Source organism: Alternaria triticimaculans (genome assembly GCF_023758025.1).
Source record: "Alternaria triticimaculans strain BMP 0046 chromosome Unknown scaffold_22, whole genome shotgun sequence".
Taxonomy (NCBI): Eukaryota; Fungi; Ascomycota; class Dothideomycetes; order Pleosporales; family Pleosporaceae; genus Alternaria; species Alternaria triticimaculans.
The window spans coordinates 72,005-98,161 of record NW_026055979.1 but is presented as its reverse complement, the minus strand read 5'-3'; the positions used below and the strand labels follow the sequence as shown (position 1 = coordinate 98,161).

At 54.0% G+C, this 26,157-nt stretch overlaps 7 protein-coding genes across 7 annotated transcripts; 5 read left to right on the top strand and 2 right to left on the bottom strand.

Annotated features, from left to right (window-relative positions):
• Positions 1-380: 380 nt before the first annotated feature.
• Positions 381-2,130, top strand: J4E78_009648 (uncharacterized protein; the record flags this gene model as incomplete). The annotated part of the gene is made up of 2 exons (XM_049370237.1): positions 381-1,390; positions 1,455-2,130. The coding sequence occupies 2 exons, from the start codon at positions 381-383 to the stop codon at positions 2,128-2,130; spliced, it is 1,686 nt and encodes a 561-aa protein (XP_049217984.1).
• Positions 2,131-3,233: 1,103 nt separating this feature from the next.
• J4E78_009647 (uncharacterized protein) lies at positions 3,234-5,705 on the top strand (the record flags this gene model as incomplete). The annotated part of the gene is made up of 1 exon (XM_049370236.1): positions 3,234-5,705. One exon carries the CDS (start codon positions 3,234-3,236, stop codon positions 5,703-5,705), a length of 2,472 nt encoding a protein of 823 aa, XP_049217983.1.
• A 117-nt stretch (positions 5,706-5,822) lies between these two features.
• J4E78_009646 (uncharacterized protein) lies at positions 5,823-6,887 on the bottom strand (the record flags this gene model as incomplete). Its single annotated transcript, XM_049370235.1, has 2 exons — positions 5,823-6,746; positions 6,810-6,887. 2 exons carry the CDS (start codon positions 6,885-6,887, stop codon positions 5,823-5,825), a joined length of 1,002 nt encoding a protein of 333 aa, XP_049217982.1.
• A 2,468-nt stretch (positions 6,888-9,355) lies between these two features.
• J4E78_009645 (uncharacterized protein) lies at positions 9,356-10,264 on the bottom strand (the record flags this gene model as incomplete). The annotated part of the gene is made up of 2 exons (XM_049370234.1): positions 9,356-10,045; positions 10,100-10,264. The coding sequence occupies 2 exons, from the start codon at positions 10,262-10,264 to the stop codon at positions 9,356-9,358; spliced, it is 855 nt and encodes a 284-aa protein (XP_049217981.1).
• A 2,501-nt stretch (positions 10,265-12,765) lies between these two features.
• On the top strand, positions 12,766-15,624 carry J4E78_009644 (uncharacterized protein; the record flags this gene model as incomplete). Its single annotated transcript, XM_049370233.1, has 2 exons — positions 12,766-13,470; positions 13,519-15,624. 2 exons carry the CDS (start codon positions 12,766-12,768, stop codon positions 15,622-15,624), a joined length of 2,811 nt encoding a protein of 936 aa, XP_049217980.1.
• Positions 15,625-17,973: 2,349 nt separating this feature from the next.
• J4E78_009643 (uncharacterized protein) lies at positions 17,974-18,888 on the top strand (the record flags this gene model as incomplete). Its single annotated transcript, XM_049370232.1, has 2 exons — positions 17,974-18,069; positions 18,121-18,888. The coding sequence occupies 2 exons, from the start codon at positions 17,974-17,976 to the stop codon at positions 18,886-18,888; spliced, it is 864 nt and encodes a 287-aa protein (XP_049217979.1).
• A 2,791-nt stretch (positions 18,889-21,679) lies between these two features.
• Positions 21,680-23,123, top strand: J4E78_009642 (uncharacterized protein; the record flags this gene model as incomplete). The annotated part of the gene is made up of 2 exons (XM_049370231.1): positions 21,680-22,771; positions 22,821-23,123. 2 exons carry the CDS (start codon positions 21,680-21,682, stop codon positions 23,121-23,123), a joined length of 1,395 nt encoding a protein of 464 aa, XP_049217978.1.
• Positions 23,124-26,157: the final 3,034 nt, after the last annotated feature.

The following is a 26,157-nucleotide window of genomic DNA, read 5'->3' as shown; positions in this document are numbered from 1 at the left end:
CGAGCCTATCTGGCGGCTTTACCCTGCTGCTGTATCCTCTTTGTTCCTGGTCTTCGGAGCAGTTGAGCATCGATGGGCGCACGGCATAGGTGGGATTGACGTTTCGTTTCAGCTCATACATTTCCGTTCCCCTTCTTCGGCCACGTGCCGTGATCTCCGGTTCTGCAGGTCTTCATCTGGTTGCCTAATATGTGGTTGCTACACCACAGTTAGGCGTAATACCAGATTCGATCCTAAAATTGTTAGTTCTCAGCCATGATTGGTTTCCGCGCACCTTCGCGTCATCTGCCGATCCATGCCCGCCTCGCACGGCTAGGCAGCCATCTTCAACAAGAGAACATCGACACGCACTACTTCGTCCGTCAACTTTCATCGTCAATATGCAATGCTATACGCGCGAAACCTTCCAGGAGGAGTATGCCTTCCCTTTCAAACCGGCGAAGGATTTTGAACGCGCTGGCATCCCCGCTCAATATGCCTCAGGTCACCCAAAGGAGTGGTCGCAAACGCGCGATGTTATCAACTTCAGCGCCAATCTGCCACAACAATCCGAGATCACATACCGAAGTTACGATACCGCTGTGAGCTCTGACAAGAAGTTGCTGGCCATTAGCAGTAACTTGGGGCGAATCTTGGTGTACAATATTCATACCCGACAGCTGTGCGAGATCCTCGAAGGAGGTGGATCGGTGGAGTTTCGACCTTCTGTTGCCAATGGGGAAAGCCACTCAGAGATCGAGCAAACCTCCGGTACAGGGACTCCGAGACCTGGCTACACCCTGGTGAGCTCCGTCGTCGATGAGACTCAGCGTTGCGAACGTACAATCGGCCAGCTTATCCTTTGGGACCTTGACCCAAACGGACGCACACTCGACAAAGAAGAGCCGATCGATCCCTCCGTCTGGGCTACAAAAGCTATCGATGCAATCGCGCCCGAACTTGCAGCAAACCACGAATGGACCAGGGAGTTCATCGATGGCTCCTCGCTCCATACAGAGTTCTTGAAAGCGCTCAGTCATGTAGCCGCCGACCATAGCAGACGCCACAACACTATCATTGACAACGCGGAACTGGGCGGCTTCGGGTCTAAACGCTTCAGCAAGGACGGCAGACTGATGCTGTACCGTTCGAACAACCATTCGACCCAAAGCGGCATGCGCCCAGCAGAAGACTTGCCGCTCGTCGTTATCTATGATGTCGAAGCAGGTAAAGAAATACATCGCCTTACTGGACACACGGATGCCATCATGTGGTCGGCTATGAGCTCGGACATGGAGTGCGTTGCCACCGTGTCTTGGGATGGGTCGCTACGCATGTATTCCGTCTCGACTGGGGTTCTCATTTGGGCTACAGACAAATCAGGTGGTCAAAGTTGGGCCGGGGCATTCTCGTAAGCACTACTCCAGTACATATTACACATAAGGCATATGCTAACTTAGCTTACCAACCTATAGGCCAGACTCAAAGCTCATCGTCTGGAGTACTAAGAGTGGCTCAGTGGTGCAGGTTCACGATGTCTTAGACGGGCGAAAGGTAGCAGTTATGCCAGAGAAATTTTCCCGCTGGTGCCGGTGCTTTGACTGGCATCCAGCGCGGTCGGAGATTGCGCTTTGCGCTGGTAAAGAAGCATATGTCTGGAACCCGCTGGATGGTCCCAATGGCAAGGTACTTCAGCATTTCAAGATCGAGGGTAAAGAACGACTGAGTATGTCTGAGATCCATGCTGTTCTATGGATGAACGAAGGTCGACTACTGGGTATTGAGTCGGACGAAGGATCAACCCTGATCTACGACACCGAAAGCAACGCGAAAGAGCTGTTTTGGCGACCTGCTGGCACGATGGCTAGCTACGTTGCGGGCAGTCTATGCGGCATGTTTCTAGACAAGGAAGAACAGGATGTTTACCTTAGTGTCGACGGCGATGGGACTGCGCGGTTCTGGCGGACAAGCGTCCCAGCTCTCCCATCGTGGTGGGACAAAGACCCGATTCCAGTCGCCACAAAGAAAGCATTCCCCGAGACTGGAAAGTATGTCAAAATCACGAAGACATCGGGCAAAGCAACTTTACAGCACGAAGCCGCTAAAGAGAGCTGGGGTGAAAATGGTGCGGCGTTGAAGGCCGCCGAGTAGAGTTTTGCGCCAATTGGCAAACGGTGACTCGGCTTTGACATCGTCCTGGCTGGCATGGAGGATTGGTGTTATGTTCACTGTTGCGATAGTGTTTTGATCGCTGGTCATGGTAATCCACCCCACCCTTCCCACTCTTTGCTTTTTCCGCCAGTCTGACTGCATCACCCAATATTTCACACGTACCAATGACAGCCAAGAACAAATTGACACTTCACGATACCCAACACCTTCTGCAGGGCTGCAGCACTGGGCATACCCGGGATGGGGGAACCGGTAGCGAGTCTTGGTCACAATTAATGTCAGTGGCTGTGGATACAACGGATATCGGCGCCGGCACGGTATACCCTTCCTTGTCACCCGTGATCACACAATCTTGCGAGCAGCTGACACACTGCTTTCGGCACATCGGCGCAGACGCCACCATACACTTTCCGTTATCTTCGCCGCTGTCCCACACTAATCGGTTGCTCGGATTGCGCAATCCGGATCGTGTGCGCATATTGACGATGCGAAGATCGTTGAGTTTTCGACATGTTGGGACTCGCAGTATTGCCTCACGGCTGGCTAAAGGCGTTGCGGTCCGGGCAACCGTCTCCGCGCTTACGTTGTACCCTTTCAGGCTGAACCCCACACCGCCATTCGCTTAGCCCCACGCGGTGCGGCTTATTGTGCTGTGTACCTTATATGAACCATGGAGGAACAGATGACTGACCTGCGAAAATCCCTCGTCGTCCTTTTTACGATTTGCACGCTGGTCGGACTTTCGTTTTCAAGGTCATCCTAAGCTTGCGCTCTTGCTGCTTCTTCTCATAGGAGTATCGACGACCTTCGTTTGCCTTGCTAGCAATCTTGTCCACGAGCATCGAGTTTGACACTCCCGCTGTAGACTAAACCAGCAGAAACGCTAAGACTTTGTGCCTGTCACGCGTTTTGATTCCGCATTGGTCCCGCGTTCCAATTGACTTGTGCAGTGTCACTAAACACAGTAAGCTACGCCTCCTAAGCCATGTCGGCCGTCACGTCCCTGTATAACCAACCATCCCGTCGTGGTATAAAAGTTTCCCGCGGAGATCACAGGTACTATCCTTGTTCACATTCCCACCATGATACAACCTACCCAAAATGGCGAGCGCTATGAGCTCACAAGCCCCACGGAGATGCCCAAAGCGGGTGCATTCCTTTGGAACCAACGTATGATGATTCAGGTCACATGTCGTGGTTTTGCAACTGCTCAATACATGCAACCCGAGCCTGCGAAATATGCCTACGCGCCCAACCTCGAAGCGAAGACCTTTATGCAACCGGAGCAAAACTACTATGCTCACCACCCGGGCCGGTTCGTATACATCAAGGATGAGGAAAACGGCGAGATCTTCTCGGCGCCGTATGAGCCGGTAAGAGCGAAGTTGGACCGCTTCACCTTCGATGTAGGCAAAAGCGACATCAAGTGGCTCGTGGAGAAATCTGGCATTCGTGTCGAGATGACCTTCTTGCTACCAACCGACGATGTGGCTGAACTCTGGAGCATCAAAGTGACCAACATCTCAGGTCGCAAGCGCAATCTGAGTATCTACCCCTACTTCCCACTGGGCTACATGTCATGGATGAACCAAGAGGCGGAGTGGAATACGAACGTTGGGGGCGTGGTTGGGAGCTGTAAAACTCCGTATCAAAAAGCGGAGGATTACCCGAAGACGAAGTATTTGAAAGACAAAACCTACTTCCTCTGCGAAACTACACCAGTATCATGGGAAGCGAAGCAAGAAGCTTTCGAAGGCGAAGGAGGCCTACAAGCGCCATCGGCACTAAAAGAGTCACAGCTTTCGAATAGCGACGCCCGTTACGAAACCCCGACCGCAGTCGTTCAGTATTGGGCCGATCTGGGCGAGAATGAGAGCAAAGAATACAGGTTCCTTTTCGGTCCTGCATACGACGAAGCCGAGATTCTCGACATGCGCAAGAAATACCTCAACAAGATGGCGTTCGCGAAGGCCGCCAAAGATTACGAAGACTACATCCAGCGTGGCAGCGGTTGCGTACGTCTCGAGACTCCGGACAAAGATCTCGACAACCTGGTTAACAACTGGCTGCCCCGACAATTGTACTACCACGGCGACGTAAACAGACTGACGACCGATCCGCAAACCCGAAACTACCTCCAAGACAACATGGGCATGAGCTTCATCAAACCAGAAGTAGCGCGTAAAGCCATCACTACAGCGGTCGGTCAGCAGGAGAAGAACGGCTCCATGCCAGATGGTATCCTTCTAGCCAAGGGAGCGGTACTGAAGTACATCAACCAAATCCCTCACACCGACCACTGCGTCTGGCTCCCCATCGCCCTGGAAATCTACCTCAGCGAAACCGGTGACTACGCGCTGCTAGACGAAAAGGTAACCAGCATGTACGGCGACACATTCACAGTCTTCGAGCGTTTCAGCCGCGCCATGGACTGGCTCCTTTCATCAAACGCGCGAGACGACCGCGGACTCTCCTACATTGCGCAGGGCGACTGGTGCGACCCGATGAACATGGTCGGTCCCAAAGGCGTCGGCGTATCAGGCTGGCTCACCGTCGCAACCGCCTACGCTGTGAACCTATGGGCGCAAATCTGCGAAGACGCCGACAAACCTGACGTCGCGAAGAAATACCGCACCGGCGCTGAACAAGTCAACGAATCAGCTAACGAGCACCTCTGGGACGGCGACTGGTTCGCCCGCGGCATCACAGACGACAACGTAACCTTCGGCATCAAAGACGACAAAGAAGGTCGCATCTGGCTGAACCCGCAAGCCTGGTCCATCCTCGGCGGCGCAGCCTCCTCAGAGCAAATTTCGAAAATCCTGCCCCAGGTCGACGAGCAACTCACGACTCCCTACGGCGTCGTCATGTTCGGTCCACCCTTCACCGCCATGCGCGAAGACGTCGGTCGCGTAACGCAAAAGTATCCGGGTCAAGGCGAGAACGGCTCCGTGTACAACCATGCCGCTGCCTTCTACACCTGGGCCCTTTACGGCATCGACGAAGTGGACCGCGCGTACGCTACGCTTCGCGCTATGATTCCAGGGCCTGATGAAGAGGATTTGGTTCGCCGGGGGCAACTTCCGATCTTCATTCCTAACTACTACCGTGGCGGGTATGGGATTAAGCATCTTGACCGCACGGCTGGTCGCTCGAGTCAGTTGTTCAATACTGGGACTGTGAGTTGGGTGTATAGGTGTTTTATTGAAGGGCTGTGTGGGTTGAGGGGTGTGAGGGAGGGGCTGAAGATCGCGCCGAAGATGCCGAGTGATTGGGAGGAGATGAAGGTGAGGAGGGAGTTTAGGGGTGCAGTGTTTGATGTTCAGATTAAGAGGGGGGATGTTAAGGATGTCAAGGTTGTGGTTGATGGGGAGGAGGTCGAGGGATGCGTTGTCAAGAATGTTACGGCTGGGAAGACGTATAAGGTGCTTGTTGAGGTACCGAGGGCGAGGAAGAGTGCGGTGAATGGGACGAAGTCGAATGGGATTAGGACGAATGGAGGACTGACTAATGGGTCGGCGACGAATGGGAACGGTACTAATGGGACGAAGTAGAGGTACCATAGCACATGCGAGAATTTGAAGGTTTTGTTCTTTCAAGCTATCTCCATTGCGTGATTGACAAGAAGCTTTACCCCAGGCTAACCATCATACCATCTTGACGTCGAAGTATCATCTCGTCTCCCACTGCGAAAAGAACATATCCACACTATTCCTCCACGCACTCTCCGCAACCTCCTCAACGCCAACACCCTTAATCCCCGCAACAACCAACGCCACCTTCTCCACATTGCAACTCTCATTCCTCTCCTTCACCATATCGCCCATACTGAACTTATCCTTCTTCTTGCTCCCCCAAGACCATTTCGTCGCATTCTTCAAATACGCCTTTGCTACTTCACTAGAAGCTTGGATATCACCCCAAGGGGCATCCGTTTCAATCTGCAGCTTATCCAACGGCACATGCCTAATCATATCCAAGCTATCGCGATCTCGGAAAGCAAAATTGTTTACACTGACATGTAGGCCCATGCCGGTCAAAGTCTGCATCTGCGCTGTAGTACCGACGAAAGAGTGGACTAGGCCCGATCGTAAAGGCAGCCGGTCCATGTAAGGCTCGAGTATAGCAACGAAATCTTCGAATGCGGCGCGACAGTGGAGGAAGAGGGGTAGTTTCCATCCCGCTCTCACAATCATATCGAGCTGACGCTTGAAGACGCGTATCTGAACGTCTTTAGGGGCTTCAGCCAGCTTATCGTAATCGAGGCCGAGCTCTCCGAAAGCGGCTAGTAGATGTGGTTCTCCCTCCATGGTTCTTGTGATGCTGTCGGACAGACCCTTGTAGTATTCTTCTCCACCTTCGTCTGCTTCGACGGTATGGTATGGGTGAACACCGATTGTGACCCTGCATTGCTCGGGTCGTTGTCGCGCTATGCCGAGATTGAAAGACGCGTCGGATGCGTACATGCCTGTCAGCATGACTTTCTCTACCCCGGCGGCCAGTGCGCGGTCGAGCACGGCATCGAAGTCTGGCTCATGGTATTGTTTGCCACGGTAGATGCCGGCGAACTCTTTGGCGGTTGCGGTTACGGCGACCTGGATATGTCGATGTGTTGGTTCAGCCAAGTCGCGTCAACACGGGAATGGGTGAGCGCGTACGTCGGCGTATTGGAGCTTTCTGGCTGGAGCCGAGGGAACGTCACTGGGAAACCCTTCTAGTAGCGTTGATGTTGGCATTGTGTGTCAGGATGGAGCAATGTGATGTGTCGGCGAGGTGATGCGAGTTGGCGAGGTGCGTCACTTTCGGAAGTGACACTTCCGATCTCGGAATGGGGAAGTGGAGAGATTCCCTTGGCTCTATTTCGCCAGCTTCCTCCGGCATCAGACATCACACTCGAAGCGATTTCCATCATTCCGACGCTTTTCGCAGAGTCATAGTTACCACGGCCCATGCGCCAGATCTTCCACACGTCTTCAGTAGCCAACAGACGTTGTAGCCTTTGCAATAGCCCAAAAAGTGTCCTCGGGCTCAGCGAAATAGACTGGGCATTCTCACAGTCAGCTTCACTGGCTCCGAAAATGAAGAGCGATGGGATCTCCAGAGTTATTCCACATAGAATCCAACATCAGCTCTATGACCCTTCCTACAATCTTCACATGTGGGGTATATCAGCTCGCAGACGTCCCTGCACCGTGCCACATACATGCGCTTCACCTTGCGTATCGAAATGAACACTTATATCCCCTCCTTGTCAACCCTATGTCCCCTATCTTTACCACTAAGCTCGTGTTTGTCGATTCTCATCCCCAGAAAGCGACACGGAACCCGCTTCCGAAACGGTATCGCAGGCTGCAGCGATCTACACTCATCGCTTCGGCCTCTGGCAAGGGGTTACTTGCGCAATATTGTCATACCGTGCGGGGTGACGTTCAAGGCCCAAAACATGTCTGTCAACACCACTAGCGAGGCGGAAGCAGTTACTGGCGAGACTCCCACTGATTCCCTGACACTACCACGGGTTAGTGGATCTTACGAGGTAGCCCAGCAAATTATAGAAGGTAATACTGTTTTACCCGGTTTTTATATTGTACTGACTTTGTCCAAGCGTTCCCAGTTGCTGGAACTGAGGTCATTGCCGCATTCAACTACTATGAATCGCTATGGGGTAAAACCGCGAAAATCGTTGTCCGACTGCCCACGGGAGAGACCGACGACTATTTCCTCAAGGTATGACTCTTTACAAAGGAGTTGTTAGAAGGTTGTTGCTAATAAACACCAGGTCGTATCTCTAGGATCAGTGGGTAGGCAAATGTGCGAAGGCGAATACGAGTCGCTAAAAGCAATCTACGCGGTTTCGCCTTCGTTTGTCCCACGACCCTACGCCTGGGGAGAGATCGAAGAGAACGAGTCAACAGCCCATTTCCTACTCACGGCGTTTCTAGACATAGAAAAGCAGGTATGGGTATTGCAGTTCTCAAGGATGTCCAAATGCTGATGCGAATAGCCTGCAGATCCGGTCAGTTTGGCTAAAGAACTAGCGGATATGCATCTACGATCTGTGTCCCCAACTGGCAAATTCGGCTTCCATCTCTCGACGTGCCATGGGCGAATAACTCAGGCTGTCGATACATGGGAAGACTCCTGGTGTGCGCTGTTCAGTCAGCACCTAGGCCATGTCATGAATTTGGCCAAGCCCATCCTCAAGTGGCCAGCTTTTGATGCAATATGCGATCTTACGCTTCGAAAGGTGGTGCCACGTCTTTTGTTACCTCTCCAAGAAGAAGGCCGGATCCTGAAGCCGTGCCTGATCCATGGCGATTGCTGGGATGGTAACACGGCGATCGACGCCAAGACTGGCGAGGCTTTCGTTTTCGATGTGGCTTCCTTCTACGGGCACAACGAGTACGATATTGGCAATTGGAGAGCACCGCGGCACCGCGTGAGTGGCAAGGCGTATGTCGACAACTACAAAACCCATTTCCCAGTATCCGAACCTGTTGAAGATTGGGACGCGCGGAATCGTCTTTATTCGTTGACTTTCAACATCGGGAATGCGATGTATGTCCCCGAGTCACAGCAGCGCCAAGTCGTATTCGATGATATGAGTACTCTATGTCAGCTCTTCTGCCCGAACGATCTGCAAGCCACGATGGAGAAGCTCTCGGAACACAATACGGTCGGCAAGGAGCTGCAGAATCATTGAAGCACGACCGTTGACGAAAATAGCGACGATGTGAAGGCTGGTGCGCAGGAAGAGGATGAGGCTTCATGAAGCTGCTACTTTGACGGAGATCTCGCCGCGCATGCGCAAGCTGGTTGATACGCGTTTCCTTTGCCAGGAGATATTGATTGTGAGCTGGGAAGACGCATAGAAATAAACGTGAGCGTATGATAACGGCACGTTCTTGCATCTGATGAGAACCTTGGAATGGATGATGGCTGATGGCTGACAGTCCACGGGCTGCGGCAAAGCGTCGGCAACTCTCTGCCCGGCGGGGCTACTGTGAAGCTCCCAATGCTGACTAAGCAGGCCCCTTTGTTTCGTCGCCCGCCTTGTGATGTTCAGTCCCCTCATCAACAACAACCATTTGCACAAAATATATAATCACACGAGTGTTGATACGAGCGTTGCATGGTTTCCGTGAAGCAAAATGACCATGCCTCGCCATGTCCGTAGATGCGCACAAAAGCGATCGCATCCAACTCATTGCGAAACATTGATACCATACGCTGCATACGGAAAGTCATCGAGACTAACCCTCAGCTCCGCCATACCATCATCCGACATGAGTCGACCGTCTTTAGCAGTGACTGGGCTTCTCGCATCGCCTTCCACTGGCGTTCCATACTTAGGCACGGTACCATCTTCCTCCGTCCTCCCCATCAGTACATCCATCTCCCGCCCTTTACAAACTTCCGCAAGCCCAGGATGTGGCACCCAAACGACCCGCATACCCGCCCTTCTCGCTGCCTCAACACCTGCTATTGAGTCTTCAAACACCAAGCACTCTGCAGGCTCCAATGTGCGTTCGCCACGTGCTGTTCCAGCGGCGTTCAACCTCTTCAATGCAAGAAGGAAGATATCAGGCTCTGGCTTCTTCTTGCTATCAGACATCTCCGGATCATCGCCGAATACGTGGAAGGCCGGATCGTCAAACGCCGCATTGACAGCGGGTATATGCGATGTCTTTAGTGCGAACTTTTGCTGACCAGCTGAACTCGCTAACGAAAGTAGCACAGGGGGTGATGTCTTTGCTTTCAGGGTTGAGAGGAGAATTTTAACACCTGGAAGCACCTTACTGTTCTCGAAGAGATGTGTAAACCCTTTCTCTTTCGCAGACCATTCAGCTGGCGTGAGGGGTACCTGTGCCCAGTCTAGTAAACGCTGGGTACCCTGTACCAAGCGTTAGCATGCCGGGACGATATGATAGGACTGAGCAACACAGACCTTTGCGCCTCTGCTTTGCTGCGTCGCCTTGATTGCCCATGGGTAATCTGGTCTTCCGTACTCGCGCAGTATGTTGTTGTAGATATCTGTGTAGATGTCTTCTGAGTTGATGAGCGTGCCGTCTACATCGAAGATGCAGGCGCGTACAGGTGGCAGCGAAGCCATGGGATCTACAGCCAAATGAGCGCGATCTGGGCTTTCTCTCTTGGCTTCAGTCGTGCAAGATGATCTGCTCCAAGGCTGGGCAGCTGAAGGACCCTGAACTGCGGACCTGAGCATTTACCCCGCGGTCACTAGCCGCATCGGGACTAGTTGCCACGCATCATGGGAAGTGGCTACGCTTGGAGGCATCGTTCAAGATGCGCCTTCTTTCTCTGAGACTACTAGCAAGTGGCTTGCAACTTAGACGACCTCTCCGACTGGGGATCAATTCATGGCAGCTGACTACCACGCCTAGTCGTAGTACTTCCAGTCTAGGAGACTCTTACACGGGCCGCTCTAGTCTATCTTTCGCATCTGCCCCTCATCTCTTGCACAGCCTTCAGCTAGAGGTACATCGTCACACCAATGCGCTACAACATATTCGGCTGCAGTAACCGAGTATCAAGGTCGGCGAGGACAATACATTTCGTGGCGAAGGATGAAGTTCGCGAATCCACTGCCCTCGGCTTGCCAGCGAAGTCCACAAGAGGTGAGCATCCAATACACTACAATGGCGCCGCAGAAGTCAGCCAATATCTCGCCAACACCAATATACCAATAGCGAGCGATAGCAATACCAGCTCGCACGAACTTGCAGTTGCTCCAGCTGTCGATACAGCTGTCCACCAGTCCTGTCTACACCCTCAAACTCGCAAGTTTCCTAATCCAGATCTACATGGTCCAATATATGCCAAGGGTACAGCCGCACATGTATCGATTCTCTGCAGTCAGCTACACTTCTCCAATGAGGACTATCGGACATGCTCGACACTGCGTTCAGCTACTACTGCGTCCCGAGGTCTATGTCAGCCCGACGGGACATCAGTATCTGCGTATGTAAGCTATTCTGCTTCCGAATTGTATCGAACTACTGCTTCATCCCACTTCCCGCTCCGAGTACATGTCTGCAGATACGAAATGCCAATACATCAAAGTGGACATCTTGCATACATCCCACCTCCTCTTCGCAGCTTAGGTCGCGATACAAGCAACACCCCACTCATGCCAACACCGCCTTGTAAGTGACATACAAGCGCGCATGACTCAGCTCCTGCCCATCACATGCCACGCATCCCACCACAAGGCTGACAACTAGGTACATGGTGGCTTGCAGGGCGACAGGAAGCAGCAAGTGCACACTTCACTTCCAAGGTTGTCGTTGTTCGAAATCTCCACTTCACACAGACTCCACTTGACACTTGGGCCAGACTGCCGTCGAACCCACACCACACCGGTGTAGATACTTGCAACTAACAAGGTGAGAATATGGCTAGGCTCGGGCGACGGCAGCGTATCTTGTTCGCAGGAATTTTCTTGGGTTCCCCACACGGCCCGGGGTCGATCAGCCATGGGCGCCACTTTTGGAGTTGCTTCATCTTACGAACGGGAAGCTTGGGGGCGGATATCGTGGTGATTGAGCTTGGCATATTCTTGTGGCATTGCGCGGACTAGAGAGTACCGTAGCTTGACGGACGAGAAATACTATCGCATTGGCTGCGAACACGTTCGTCCAGGGTACAAGACCACGTATAACAATGTCGACGATGTAACAAAGCGATTGTGCGAGGTTGCTGCAGCTAGACCAGAACACAATGATACTGATACGGTGTTGTAGTGTAGGCGCGGCATAAGAGCGGCAAAGCAGCTTGGTGTCATGTACGGAGCACTATTCTTAGCGCGCACTTCATCCCCGGGCTCGTATCGCACATCGCTGCATCGTGAGGCTAGGATCGGGGGTGTGTAGGGCTACGGACCTCTCTCCGTATCGTCCCGCTGGTTTAGGCGCGCCATGTGCTCTCGCCCAGCGACACGGTGCGGCCAACGACGGGCCATGTTGCAACGGGCGACATGGCTGTTAGACCCTCCTTTCCTCGTTTTCTCGCACAGACTAGTTCGCAAGGCCGCCAGCACGCATGGCGCCCGATTTAAACGAAATTCAATAGGAGAATTGCTGAGGAAATAGATTAACGCTGCGTGTGTAATGCGTGTGCTGATTGGGTCGTGATAAGAGCCTTTACTTATCCGGTAATACCAAGCAGCGGGACACCTGCCTAAGCGAGTACTAACATGATAGCGGTGCCGTATGTTGGACCTGTTTTTTTTCTTGCCTGTCAGCCGCAAATGTCTACATGTCGACTATTGAAATGTTGCAGCTCGCGTGCTGACACGTGCAGACAAAGAGGCGCCGTACGCATGCAGCCCCGGCTGTCGCCAATGTACCTACCGGACTTGGAAGACAATGCGGCTGCGATGTGGGCGTCGGTGTGATCAGGCGCGGTTAGGGCATGGGCTGGGAGGCGGTCGAGGTGTTAGGAATACTAGACGCTTATATACATGGTCTTGCCTGGGATGCAATACGACATCCAGGGTGTTGTTAAACAGCCGGTGCTCCTTCTTGCACTCGGAACTTTTGTCGATTCAATATACTTTTGTCGCTCGTTTGACACTTTCCCATTGCGCCACACATGGCGCAACTTTATGCCCTGCGGCGGCTGCCATTTAGCCTGCATCTCCTGGTACTGTCCCTGGTTTGCTCCGCTAGCGCGCAGAGTTCAGCGGCGCCCGAACTCCCTAGCAATACCACAACTCCGGAACCGAAGAGAGGATGGTATTCGGAAGGATGTTACACGGATAACGTCGGTGGCCGGTCGCTCTCCGTGGGAATGGGAGTGACTGGTGGTATGACCAACGACAAGTGCAAGGCTGCATGCCGAGCTGGAGGTTTCGTCCTGGCTGGTACTGAGTATGCCGGCGAGTGTTTCTGTGACAACCAGATTCGAGCCAATGGCGGTCCTGCACCTGACGGCGAGAAGGGGTGCAACATGGCATGCAATGGCAACCAGACAGAGATGTGCGGCGGTCCCGATCGCTTGACTTTCTTCCGTTTCTACACAGGTGGTGAATCCTCCACCTCGGCCACTGCTACGCCTACCGCTTCTGCAACAGCATCTGCTACTGGAGCATCCAGCGCAGCGCCAATTGCAACTGGGCTCCCGGAAGGCTTCGAGTACAAAGGCTGCTATGTCGACGGACCCGGATTCCGCATCGTCAACTACCAACAACCCGATGATCAGAAGATGACCGTTGCGTCATGCACCAGTATATGTGCGAAAGCTGGCTATGAGATTGCAGCCATGGAGTACAGCTACCAATGCTTTTGTGACAATGCCGTTAGTATATCCCAAATTTCCAATGTCTTCTAGTACTAACTCATGTAGGTGAGAATGGGCGGCAAGCCTGCTTCTTCCGAGTCGGAGTGCAACACCAAGTGTGCTGGTAACCAAGCCGAGACGTGCGGGGGCCCTAACCGGATGAGCATCTACTCAAGCCAAGATCCATTGAAGGTCGTCAAAGTCCCAACACCCACCCAGAATGTAAGCGACTGGCAATATCAAGGATGTATCACCGACATCGGCAACCAAGTGTTCCCGCACAAGCTGTTGAACCAAACTGGTAACTCACCAGAGTGGTGTCTGAGTCGATGCCAAGCCTTCGGTTACATGGCCGCCGGTATGGAGTACGGAGAAGAGTGCTACTGCGGTGACCTCGATGGTATCGAGAAGATTGGCTCGAAGCCCGCCCCAGAGTCTGAATGTAGCATTGCTTGCCCCGGTGACCCTGAAGCGCTATGTGGCGCAGGTAACCGGCTCAGCTGGTACAAGTGGGAGGGTGACCCATTGTACGTATGGGAATACCCTAAAGGCCCCGCGGCGGGACGCTATGAGTTCTTGGTCGGCGGTCCCATCATTCCTCTGATAGCACAGCCTGGTGTCAACGGCAAGGTCTCCTTCCTCGAGAAGCACGGCACAGGCGAGCCAAACACGACTGGTGCATACGAGTTTGACCCTTCGATTGGTGGCGATATCTTCCACGCCTTCCGTGAGCTGACCGGTATCAAGACGGACATCTTCTGTGCTGCAGGCTTGACTCTACCGGATCGCGCCGGCCGACAGATCAACATTGGTGGATGGTCGACAGATTCCCTGTTCGGCGTCCGCATCTACTGGCCAGACGGTTCGGCCGGTGTCAACGGTACCAACAACTGGCAGGAGGATGTTAACACTGTCAAACTCCAAAGAGGTCGCTGGTACCCAACAGGAATGGTCATGGCTAACGGATCAATGCTCATCGTCGGGGGACAAGATGGTTCGAACGGCCCGCCAGTGCCAAACATGGAGATCTTGCCCACTGTTGGACCTGTGTATGAAGCGCAGTACCTGAGAGATACCGACCCATACAATCTGTACCCGTTCTTGGTCGTGCTACCATCTGGTGGTATCTTCATCCAGTACTACAACGAAGCACGCATCCTTGATGAACGCAGCTTGGACACGGTCAAGATCCTGCCAAAAGTACCAGCTGCCGTCAACGATCCCACAGGAGGCCGCACATATCCTTTTGAGGGTACTCAAGTCCTTCTTCCGCAATACTACCCTTACAGTGCGCCATTGGAGGTCCTCATTTGCGGTGGAGCATCAGCTCAGCCAAACGTGGGACTTGACAACTGTGTCAGCATCGAACCAGATACCGCCAATGCTCAATGGAGTCTCGAGCGAATGCCGTCCCGACGTGTCATCTCCTGCATGGCAACGCTGCCAGATGGCACTTACCTGATCTTGAACGGAGCCGAGATTGGACAGGCAGGCTTTGGTCTTGCAGACCAGGCGAACTTGAACGCTGTCTTGTACGACTCCAGGAAGCCAAGGGGCAAGCGAATGAGCGTCATGGCCAACACTACCATCGCACGTATGTACCACTCCGAGGCTGTCATCATGGATGACGGAAGAGTACTGGTCTCGGGCTCCGACCCGCAAGATCAGGGCAAGCATCCTCAGGAGCACCGTCTGGAGGTCTTCCTTCCACCTTATCTGCTTTCCGGCGCAGCGCAGCCCACCTTCGACTTGCCACAAGTCGATTGGATCTGGGAGGCAGACTACTCCTTCACCGTGACTTCATCCTCCGGTGGCGCGATCAAGGTGTCGCTGCTTGGTTCCGAGTCCAGTACCCATGGAAGTTCGATGGGCGCACGCATCTTGTTCCCGAGCGTGTCATGCTCAGGCCGATCATGCACCGTCAAGGCGCCGAAAGGGCCATACATTGCTCCCGTAGGCTGGTACAGGATGTTCGTTCTGGATGGACCTACGCCCTCGCATGCGAAGTGGGTTCGTATTGGTGGCGACCCGGCTTCACTGGGTAACTGGCCCGATGAGGCTGCCTTCCAGCCATTGCCAGGTGTTGGACCTGTCGGAGGGGTCTCGACCTTGAGCGCGAACGCGACTAAGCCAAGATCCATTTTGACCGCGCCTCGCAGCTTCCAGGGCTGAGCAGGAGTTGAACGATGTGTTGAGGAATCTAATGTCTATTCGTTAATTTGTCAGCTCGAGCAACAATACTCACGCACTGCGACCCAGTACATATTGGAATGACGGCCTTGGTAGAATTCTTAAAATCTAATGTACACGTGTTGTTAAGTCTGCATGTGAACAACATTGAGGTTTAGCGGTGATAGTGTGTTGGACATGATCAGAGTGGATGAGACTCACTGTTTGTTCCAATCTACTTCTGCGCAACGCCCCTCGAACCCCTTCCCTCTTGCCTTCATCCAACCATCGGCTGCTGAACGGCTTGCTCGTGATCGTATTCTGCGCGCTTCATCCAAACCCATCATTCCATCTCCTCATCTTCATCATCACTACTCGGAAAGCTCCACTCACTCGACTGATAATAGTCATAGTCCTCGTCAGACTCTGCTATGCTCATCGCCTTTGTACCGTATGTTCGAGCGCTGAACGCAGAGTAAGCAGATCTCTTGGGCGATGGTGATCTTGACCGACGGCGTTTGACGGTCTGGACATAGCTTACACTACTGAGATTGACGCGCGGTGTGTCGGGAACCGGAGATGGTGAGCGGGGACGCTTTGTGGTTGTTTTGGGTACGAGGGCTTGGGGCTGTACGTCATCATCGCCTGTAAGATCGATCACCATGTGATCATCCAGGGGCTCAGGGTCGTCCTGGGAAGTGGCTGGTGGAAGGTGCTTTGGTCCCTGATATCTTCGGTGAATGCGATCGCGGATTTCTTCCTCCATGTCTCGCGCTTTGGCACGCTTAGGAGGGTGCTCTGGCATGTCCGCTGTGATCAGAGCCCACCGTTCGAGATGGCTGGCGGATCCGGAAACGCCATCTGGAGCTATTTGGTCGTCGTCCTTCTGTTTCTCATCCAGCCACTTGCTCACTTTGGGCGCTCTGTAGTCACGGTTTTGTTGCCGAGGGCGCCAGCTGTTTTGATGATGTTGCGACATGGCAAGTGCCGGGTTGGTGACGTGAAGACGCGTAGGCATGCGCAACCCCAAACTCGAACTAGATTAGTCGCGATCTAATCGGATAGCGAGGGATGAATTGGATTCAGCTGTTGGTGGAGTGAGCTGTGGAGTGGCAGGCAGAGTCCGCGCAGACCGACCCGGATGCCGAGGAAGACGCGTCTCGGATGTCGTGTTGAGAATCCGCGATGAAGCTCGACCGGTGCGAGCTCAGAACGGGAAGCTGCGACCCACGCTACGGCGATTTGTTTCCTGGAACCTGGTGGTTTGATGCAATAGCGACAATGCGAAGTCGATTAGCGACGGGAAATGCCTAACGCTCTTGCAGCGGTTGAAGGGCCGCCGTTGATCGGCGCCCCTTGCGGGTGGAGACGCGAGCGCGACTTCTTGGCGCTGATTCGACGGCAATCTGCTGTCCTCCAACTACAAACCTCACCATACTGATCATGGTGTCTCTAAAAACACCATCTTCAACATAGAAGCCATCGTCACATGCTGGATTCGGCTCGATGCGACATGCAGCAGCCACTGACGACGTCGGCTAATCGCAGCCGGCCACCAACACGGGGATTACGCCCGGCAGCCCGTCCTGCACCACACCCACCGCTCAAGGCTCATGTCCGATGCTACAGTCGTATCTGGCCGCAGCAGATTGCAGCGGAATTCGATCACATGTTTGCGCATGCAATCAACTAAACACTCAAAATCCCCAGAGCACTCTCGCGGATGTTGGTCTTCGGAGGCGTCTATGGATAGCGCGGCCATTATACGCTCGGGGTACGCCGACACCGCCTTCGCCAACTCCGACGGGGTAACTCCAAGGAATATGCACGCCATCCCACGTGCCATTCCTGCAAGATACTCCATGAATAAGACGCGGCACATGGCAAGGCCTGGGAACTTCCGTCCGACGACACATCCACCGGATGCGATTGGCCGGGGCGCCTGAAAAACGCGAACCTAACAACGCAGCAATTGATCGTCTGCGCTTGGGTTACCAATGAGCTGGATACCGCACAATCCATCTAAAGCGCCGTTAGGGAAGCCCAAGGCCACCAGTATGACCGCTCCGCCGTTGCCCCTCTCCACCCCAGAAAAGACAAAAACAACATGTCAGCCTCGAGCAGCTCGACAGACACTAACGGGAGCGCCCATGATGATTCTACTGCTGAAGGGGCTAGCAGCTCCGGTCCGTCGCTCGAAATCGACGTGCGTTCCCTGTTCCAAACCTTGGCTGTATTAGCTCGCCCGACTGACAGCTGTCACAATAGAGTGAAGATACAGAAGGGCAGAGTGACGAGCGCGACTCCAACTTTGGTGATTCTGCCTACGGTGACACTCAGTCGTCTTACACCATGTCGGCGACGTCTTCGGTTTTCAACTTTCGCTACGAGAACGGCAGACGGTATCATGCGTATGCCGAGGGACAGTATCCGGTGCCCAATGACGAGGTGTGCAACTATCGGTGGGAGTAGCATGACTGTTGCTGATGCCGACACTAGGTGGAAGCGGACCGATTGGATCTACAGCACCACGCCTTCAGACTCACACTCGACGGCAAACTTTATCGAGCGCCTATTCCCAAAGATGTGCAAAATGTGCTCGATGTGGGATGTGGAACTGGCATCTGGTCCATTGAGTTCGCTGATGAGCATCCGTCCGCTCGCGTCCTTGGCACGGATCTGAGTCCCATACAACCCGCTCAAGTGCCTCCAAACTGTGAATTCCTAATCGATGACTGCGAGCAAGACTGGATCTTCCATGATCAGTTCGACTACATCCATACGCGGGCCATGGTCGCAGCCATCAAGGACTGGGACCGTTTCTTCGCGCAGGCCTATGCCAACCTCAAGCCAGGAGGCTATCTCGAGTGCCAAGACCTTGCCTTCCCTATCCGGTGCATGGATCCAGATGTGACTGCCGAGAACTCACCTCTAATCCGCTGGTCAGAATACTTTCTCGACGCCGCAAAGAAGATTGGTCTCGATGGCACAAGTCCAAGACACTTCACGCCGCAGATTCGTAATGCCGGCTTCAAAAGTATCAACTACAAGAACTACAAGTGGCCAGTAGGGAAGTGGGCAAAAGGCGCGAGGTTCAAGCTGCTGGGTCGCTTCGTTTATGAAGATCTGATGGACTGGCTACCGAGTAGCTCACTAGGTCTCTTCACGCGCGTGCTGAAGTGGTCGAGGGAGGAAGTCGAAGTCTTTCTATCGGAATGCAGAGCGGAGGCCAAGAGGAAAGACCGGCATTTCTATGCTGATGTGTAAGTCAACATCACTATCACCATCATGTTATGAAGCAAGATTTGCTAATTACGTAGATTCTTCTATCATGCCCGCAAACCCGCCGGCGCAAACGCTTCCAGCTCAGCAGAAGATGATGTGGAGTGGGAAGAGTCCATAGACCGAGATGAAGAAGATGAACCCCACCACGCAAGAACACCATCAACAAACACAACGTCTACCCCACCCGTCCCTCTCCCAACCACAACCGACGCGACACAAGCTACAGTCGACCAATTGGCCGCTGTTGCTACCAAAGCAGACAGTCCCCCAAGAACCGACGTTGCCAGTTCAACTCCTCAAACTCCATTTCAGTAGTGTATGTAATGAATACATCTACTTTCCAAACCCCCAAACGTGTCTCCACCAACGTCCCCTGACACCCACACTCCTCTATCTCATCGTTGTAGTCATGACCTTGGTGACCTTTGTAGTCGTATGAGTGACCGTGATGACCTCGACCGTCTCTACAATCTGTGTTGTAGTCGCCGCGCTCTGGACCACCGCCACGTTCTGTGTGGTGTTGCCGGCGTGGGTTGTCGCCGTTGTCTCCGTTACCGACGTGTTCGTGAGGACCGCGTTGGGGTCCATGGTCGCCTGGCTGGGTTGTGCGAGGCGGACGGAGGTGGTGTGGGGGGGTATGTAGGTGGTGGGGTGAGTTGCGGAGATGGGGAGAGCGGCGGCGGTGGTGGTGGTATGTAGGTTTGTGGGTGGCTTGAGGAGGATGTGTATGCGCGACTGGAGGGTGATGTAGGCAAGATGGTGTGGTATTTGCTGTTGCTGGCGCTGGTGTGGAGGGGATGTTGGTGGTGGTGAGGGTGAGGGAGAGGAGAATATTGCGACTCGCTAAGACAACAACAAGGCAAAAAAGATGAGATGAAGCACGCGCCGCTACTCCTAGCAAACTCTTCTCTGCTATTGTCGTCTTCACTCAGACCTAGCAGGAGAAGGGAATATGTTCTTACACATGCAGCTTAGGCCGCCGCCGCCGCTGCGATATGCAAAAGATAAGACCCTTCAAACAGCAAAAAAGAATGTCCAGCTCAAATAGCGTAATGTTGTGTTATGTGTCAAAGGAGAAGATATAACTTACGTCGTGATGTCCCCCGATTCCTCCACTGCAAGTTAGCGTACTCTGTCGCTGGTTAGCATCACACTTCTGTGACCGGGGATAGGCCCCGAAATCCAAAGACCGGTGAGGTTAGGCCGGTGGGGGAGCTGGGAAGATGTCGTTAGCGTGATTCGAACACGAGCGAGTTGAGCGGTGTTGGAGGGAGTGGAGTGGACCCCTACGCTATTTTCTTGGACTTTGATGGGATGGTGGCTGGAATACGGGGGTTATATGGCGAAGGGACTTCTGGTTCCCTCCTTCAAAAAGATTGGGCTGCACTTGATGGCGAGGAGAGGGGGAGGCTCCCAGCAGTTGCGCGGCGTGTAGGCAGGAGCGGAGGTTTTGTTGTTGTGCGGCGATGACGCGTTTGCTCCTTTCGCGGGGGCGGCAACAGCATCACGCTCTGCCAGGCTGCGTATGCGTGTAGCTCCGACAGCATGTGAATGCCTTCTGCAAAAAGAGACATGAAGCAGCGAGGATGCTGCAGGATAGAAGGCAATGCGAAGATACGAGCGGGTGAGGAGTCCTGAAGCATGCTGATACTCTACTGTAAACTACGTTATCTGACTATGTTACATTCTGGATAATACATTAGCAAAAAAAGAAGATCAAGTCATCCAGATCGAACAGCCGAAGCGGTCAATTGAAAGGGAATGTTGACTTACCAAGTCGTGTGGTACGCAGCCAGCCAAGTGCCGCCGAAGCGGATCAGATAGGGTTTTGTGATTTTCTAAGGAAATGAATAAGCCCTATAGCGGCCGCAGGAAATCGCAGGAAAAGAATAAAGCAAGAAAGGATAGCAGGTAGTGATACTATTCGAACTCGTTAGCTTTTGAATCCCTCTTGAGGTGAGAGTGCGATTGACCGCCGGGCTATTTGATCTGGATGACTTGATGGAAGAATACAACTCCAAGTCCCTTTATATCTCCGGTCGACGATACTTGCATCCCCGAGAAGAGGATCAGACTTTGGGAAAAGTCGACGTGATCCTGGTGTTGAGTATCGCCTTGGTGAAGCTGGTGGTGATGGTGGTGTGGGCCCTTGTGGTGAGGGCGCGATCCAGAGCGGGGGCGGCACCGTGGTGGCAACGACCGTCAAAGAGTGCGGCGCCTTAACATGTCGGGTCGAAAAGGAGATGAGACTTGAGATGAACATATAGATTGGAGATGTGACATGGGTAAGGAGTAGCATCGTGCTGGAAGTGACGAAGGAAAACATTCACGAGAGACGTAGGAATGAGAGAAATGATCCGACGTATGGCAGCGCACCATAGACTCCAGAAGATCCGGACAAGATGAAGGTCAGTATGCACGAGCTGCAGAAGCTATGCCATGCTTAATGCAGGATGTTGTGGTACTGAACGACATCCAAGGAAGCCGTGTCAAGCCCACGATGCGGGGTCATCAGGGGCGACATGCGCGAGATCAGATGCCAGGCAGTAGTTCCCTTCACGCCGGTCACGGGACGGGTGCAAGAAGAATTCAGGCCTCGTAGACGCTCAGGAGGTGGTGGGAGCAGAGACTGCCATCGCAGCCTTGAGGTTTGACGTTGGGAAGATTGGGGCCACTCGGCGGTGCTTGCTAGTTCGGGCATGCCGTGGGGCCTTCGGCGGCTTCAACGGCTCGCCAACTTCATGTCCACAACACCAACATCAACCCAATCGTCATGGCGCCATCGAGGGGTCTGAGCATATCGCAAGCTCGGCGGGTCTGCTCACGACATGAATGCACGAGTCGCAATCCGTTTGCGGCTCCTCGCAGCTTCCGCACGCTTTCGACAGGCTGGACAGTATTTGCCCCGAACGATTTGCTCCTTCCCGGACGACAAGACGCCCTCCGTCGCTCTTGGAGAGGCTCTGCGATACCATACACGCCATGGGATACGGTTCGACAATACTCGTCCTTCACGGAGAAGCTCGCCGACCCCGCCAACAAGCTGCAGACCTATGTGTCCCGCAGCAGCGACCCGTACCTCAACCTCTCCATCGAAGACCACATCCTGCGCAAGAGCCCCGCCGACAGCACTGTTCTGTTTCTCTATGTGAACAGGCCGTGCGTCGTCATTGGGCGAAACCAGAACCCGTGGACGGAGGTCAATCTGGACATCCTCAACGCCGCCCGCGGAGCCCACGACGCCAAAGACAGCGAGCCCCCGGGCATCGGTACGGTCGACCTTGTACGCCGCCGCTCCGGCGGAGGCACTGTCTTCCATGATGAGGGCAACCTCAATTGGAGCATCACATGTCCCCGTGGCGACTTCACACGCGACTTGCACGCCGAGATGGTTGTTCGCGCCTTGCGCAAGCTGGGCATCGAGCGCGCCAGAGTCAATGAGCGACACGACATCGTTCTCGACCAAGGGCACGAGAGGCACACGGCCGACCCCCAGGACACGCATCGCACGCCCTACACCACCGACGAAGGCGGACCAAAGCCGCTGAAGGTGTCCGGCTCGGCATACAAGCTGACACGCCAACGCGCTTTACACCATGCGACGACGCTGCTAAGTTCGCCGAATCTGCACATCATACCCCACTACTTGCGATCTCCCGCGAAGAGCGTCATACAAGCCCAGGGTGTCGAAAGTGTCAGCTCGCCTGTGTCCAACATCGGTCTCGACGTGTCGACATTCCAGGAACATCTGCAACAGGAGTTTGCGTCAATGTATGCTGAGCTGGGAGCTCCAAGCATCGTGCAGACTGTCGGCGAAGAGCACTTGAACATCCCCGATATCCAGAAAGGCTACGACGAGCTACAGGTACACACATAGCCCTCGATTATTTCGCTGTCGATGCTAACGTCCGTAGACTGATGATTGGCTGTGGTCGCAAACACCAGCCTTTAGCCTCGTGCTCGACTCCAAGGACGACATCGGCCTCCAGATGAAAGTGCATCATGGTGTTGTCAAGAGCTTGGAATTTGAGGACTCCAGCCTTCCGCGCGACAGTCAAATAAGACTTCAGGCTGCGCTAGTCGGTATGAAGTTGCAGAATGTTTGGACCTCAATGAACTTCGTGATGATGAGCGAACACAGCCAGGACGATCGAGTCGTGACTGCGGCGAAGCGACTGAGGCAGCTCTTGCCTGTACCTGAACTATTCAGGCGTTGAAGCGTGGCGTTCGCAAGCTTGCCTGACAAGACTGCCCATGCGTCGTCTGTGAAGAGTCGGGATGACCACCAAAGTTGTAAGAGTTGGCCAGTATTGGTACCATAACCCTGGATACTCCACTTGGTCGCTTCCTGCAACATGGAGAAGATACACCCGTATGAAAGAGAAGATATGAACCCAACTCTTGAAACCCTGTCGTGCTTGCGTTGCGCAAGCGTTCATCTTTCCGTCGTCTGAGGAGCCGTCCACGCCGAGAGCCCGATATGTTGCGCCTATTGTATCGCAGCCCATGCCCGCATGTTGTGGTGCGAAGCAGCATCCCGGTCCGTCCGGATGTATGAAGAGTTATTCGTGGCTATGGCTGTTCGTCGTCGTGGGTCTGTCGTCGCGTAAATTCGTAAGGTGTGAAGTATTTCCGGCAATGACCATGGACGAGCGGTATCGCCATGTTGGCTTTGTCTTGTCGGACGCAGCGCTGTGTGATTGAGGACATGCGACGGTTCGCTGAAGCTGTCTGTCTTCATAGTAAGTGTCGCCATCAGGTGAGTGATGCCCTTGGTCGAGATTGCCGTTGCGCCCAACCTGAAGCAAGGCTGCGTATGGCTCTGCCTCTTCGCGACGCTGTTGCTTGCGCGGATGCATCGGTGAAGGGGTGCGGCTGGTAGTACCAACGCCGCAAGGTACGAGGTAGTCACCAGCGGAGCAGTAATACGCATCGCCGAGGCGGAGGCATACGATGCCGCTTGTATCAGTAAGTCTCCTGTCGTTGTAAGGACGGTCGCGGTGCTCTTTGTCCATGTCGGTTCTTTGTCCTCGATGGAAGAGCTCTCCGCGCTTCGAGGCAGCCCCTCAACCTCGTCGCCGGTGCGATCTAGTAAGGCTCGAGGGCTCCATCTGTGTGATGGTAGGTATAGAAGGAGGTCTCGTCGCGCTGTATGTCCGGCTTCGTAGTCTCAATCGGAGCTGCGGGGGTCGTGGTTCGGGGAGACGGCCGGAGGTCTCGAAGATTGTAAACAGTTGGTTCTCCGCCGCGGGGTAATTCCAAACTGCGAAGCTGCTTGCGACATCGACGCTGCCTGTGGTCAATGGGGGTAAGGTGAGTGTCTTCATCGTGTTGGCTGGGGGTCTTACCGTGGGCTGCAGCTGGGCCTTCGGCGGCGGAGAAAGCGGCCTTGAGGCGGCCCTCGAGCCTCGCCGGCCTCCGCAAGGAGCGCCAGCAGCTGCATGTATGAATTGAGGACATCAGAAGCCGTGATTCTCGGGAGCGCCAGGAGGTCGCCGATGCCAGACTCGACGCAGAGAGCGGCCTTGGGGCGGCCCACGACCATGGCCCGCCGCTGCAAGGAGCGCCAGCAGCTGCATGTATGGATTGAGAGCGTAGGATGCCTTGGTTCTCGTGAGCGCCGGGAGATCGCCAATGCCAGCTTCAACGTAGAGAGCCCCGTATGAGGTAGGCCTGCAGGTCATCACGAGCTTCTGCGGCGTCGAGCTCAGCGGTAGAACGGTCTCAGGGGACCACATGAGCTGGGGATGTGTCTCCCAGTAGCGGTAGAACGACGTGAGTATCGACAGGAAGGGTTGTGGGTGCAGTGCATTTGTGAATCTGGTGTTGAGTATGTCCGAGCATTGGGGGGCTCCCAGTTCGCCGCACTAGCGCCAAATCACCAAACCAGCACAACAATTGAGGCATTTCAGCTCATAGGTTTGCAAGTCTTCAAAGGTCCAAGCTTACTAAAGCCCACATGGCATCTACAGTCACCTTGTATTGGAAATTGGCCAGCTACAGCCATGCTTGCTATTTCAGCTCCGTTTGGCAAACTCTCACCATCACCACTACCACCATACACACCATACCCACAGCACAACAACAATCCCACTATCCAACCCAAATGGCCTTCAGAAAGTGGCTCGACGACAGCAGGAAGAAGTTCCTGTGCAAGGGAGCGGTGCTCAAAGAGCACATCAAGAACAAATGGAACCGTTTTTGGGATATTTCCCACAGCGTGAGCCACACGCCTGTTGAACCAAGCTCCAGTGAGGAGGAAGACGAGGAGGAGGAGGAGGACAACGACGACGGCGACTAGGCTGCATAGGCAGCGAGATGAACGACTTTTGGGCTGCAAAGGCAGCGATACGAAACAGGTTTGAGGACGACGTTGAACCCCAACGTTTTGACGGCGACTCGACAGCAAGGCGAGGAGGTATCCGAGGCGACGCAGCAAGATGGACGTGGGCTATGAGGTGGGCGAGGAGACTACTATGACGCTTGTAGATGGTGGAGGTGGATGGGAAGATGGGCCGTGGAGGTCACAAAAGGTTCGCAGACTCACCCAGGCTTACCGGATGAAGTACCCTGGTCACTACCAGCGTATTCTGGGAGCTCGAAGTAAGCTCGAAGTACCTCGGGAATATGCACGTCAGCATCTCGGGCTGCAGCAACTTATAAATACGGTCGGACATTTTGGACGACTTCTGGTCCCGCTTCCTTGGCAAACCACCGCTCATTCGCCGGTCGCCGTTTCAGCCTTTCGCTTCAACCACTCGCCCTCGCAGCGCATATTTCCATCGCAACCGGTCAATAGCCTTGGGAACACAGATATGCACGCCTCTGCACGACTAGAACTTTCGGTCCAATCGTCGCGACCCCTCGTTCTGGATGCCTGTTGTTTCGAAACACGGACAAGCCATGAAACGGCTGCCATCAGCGTTCGCCGCGTTTCAGGTGAACTACGCCTCCTCCACAACGCTAGCCGCAATTCTGGTCGCTGCAGCTGAGGCTGAGAATGTGGTTGGGGGTATATAGCCGGTGATGGAGGCATTTTATTGTTTTGGTCAGGACGACGTTCTTCAACTACTAGCGCAGCGCGCATTGAATACATTTCTTTCTTGTACATCCTTTCCTCTTCTGCATTATGAGCGGTTTCGAACATTCATGCGCTGGCTCGCTGTATACATACGATACAACTGATGATTTTGGTAACGAAGCCTTCGACACTGTGTTTTCAGCATGGGGCTACGTGGAGGATCAGCCCAA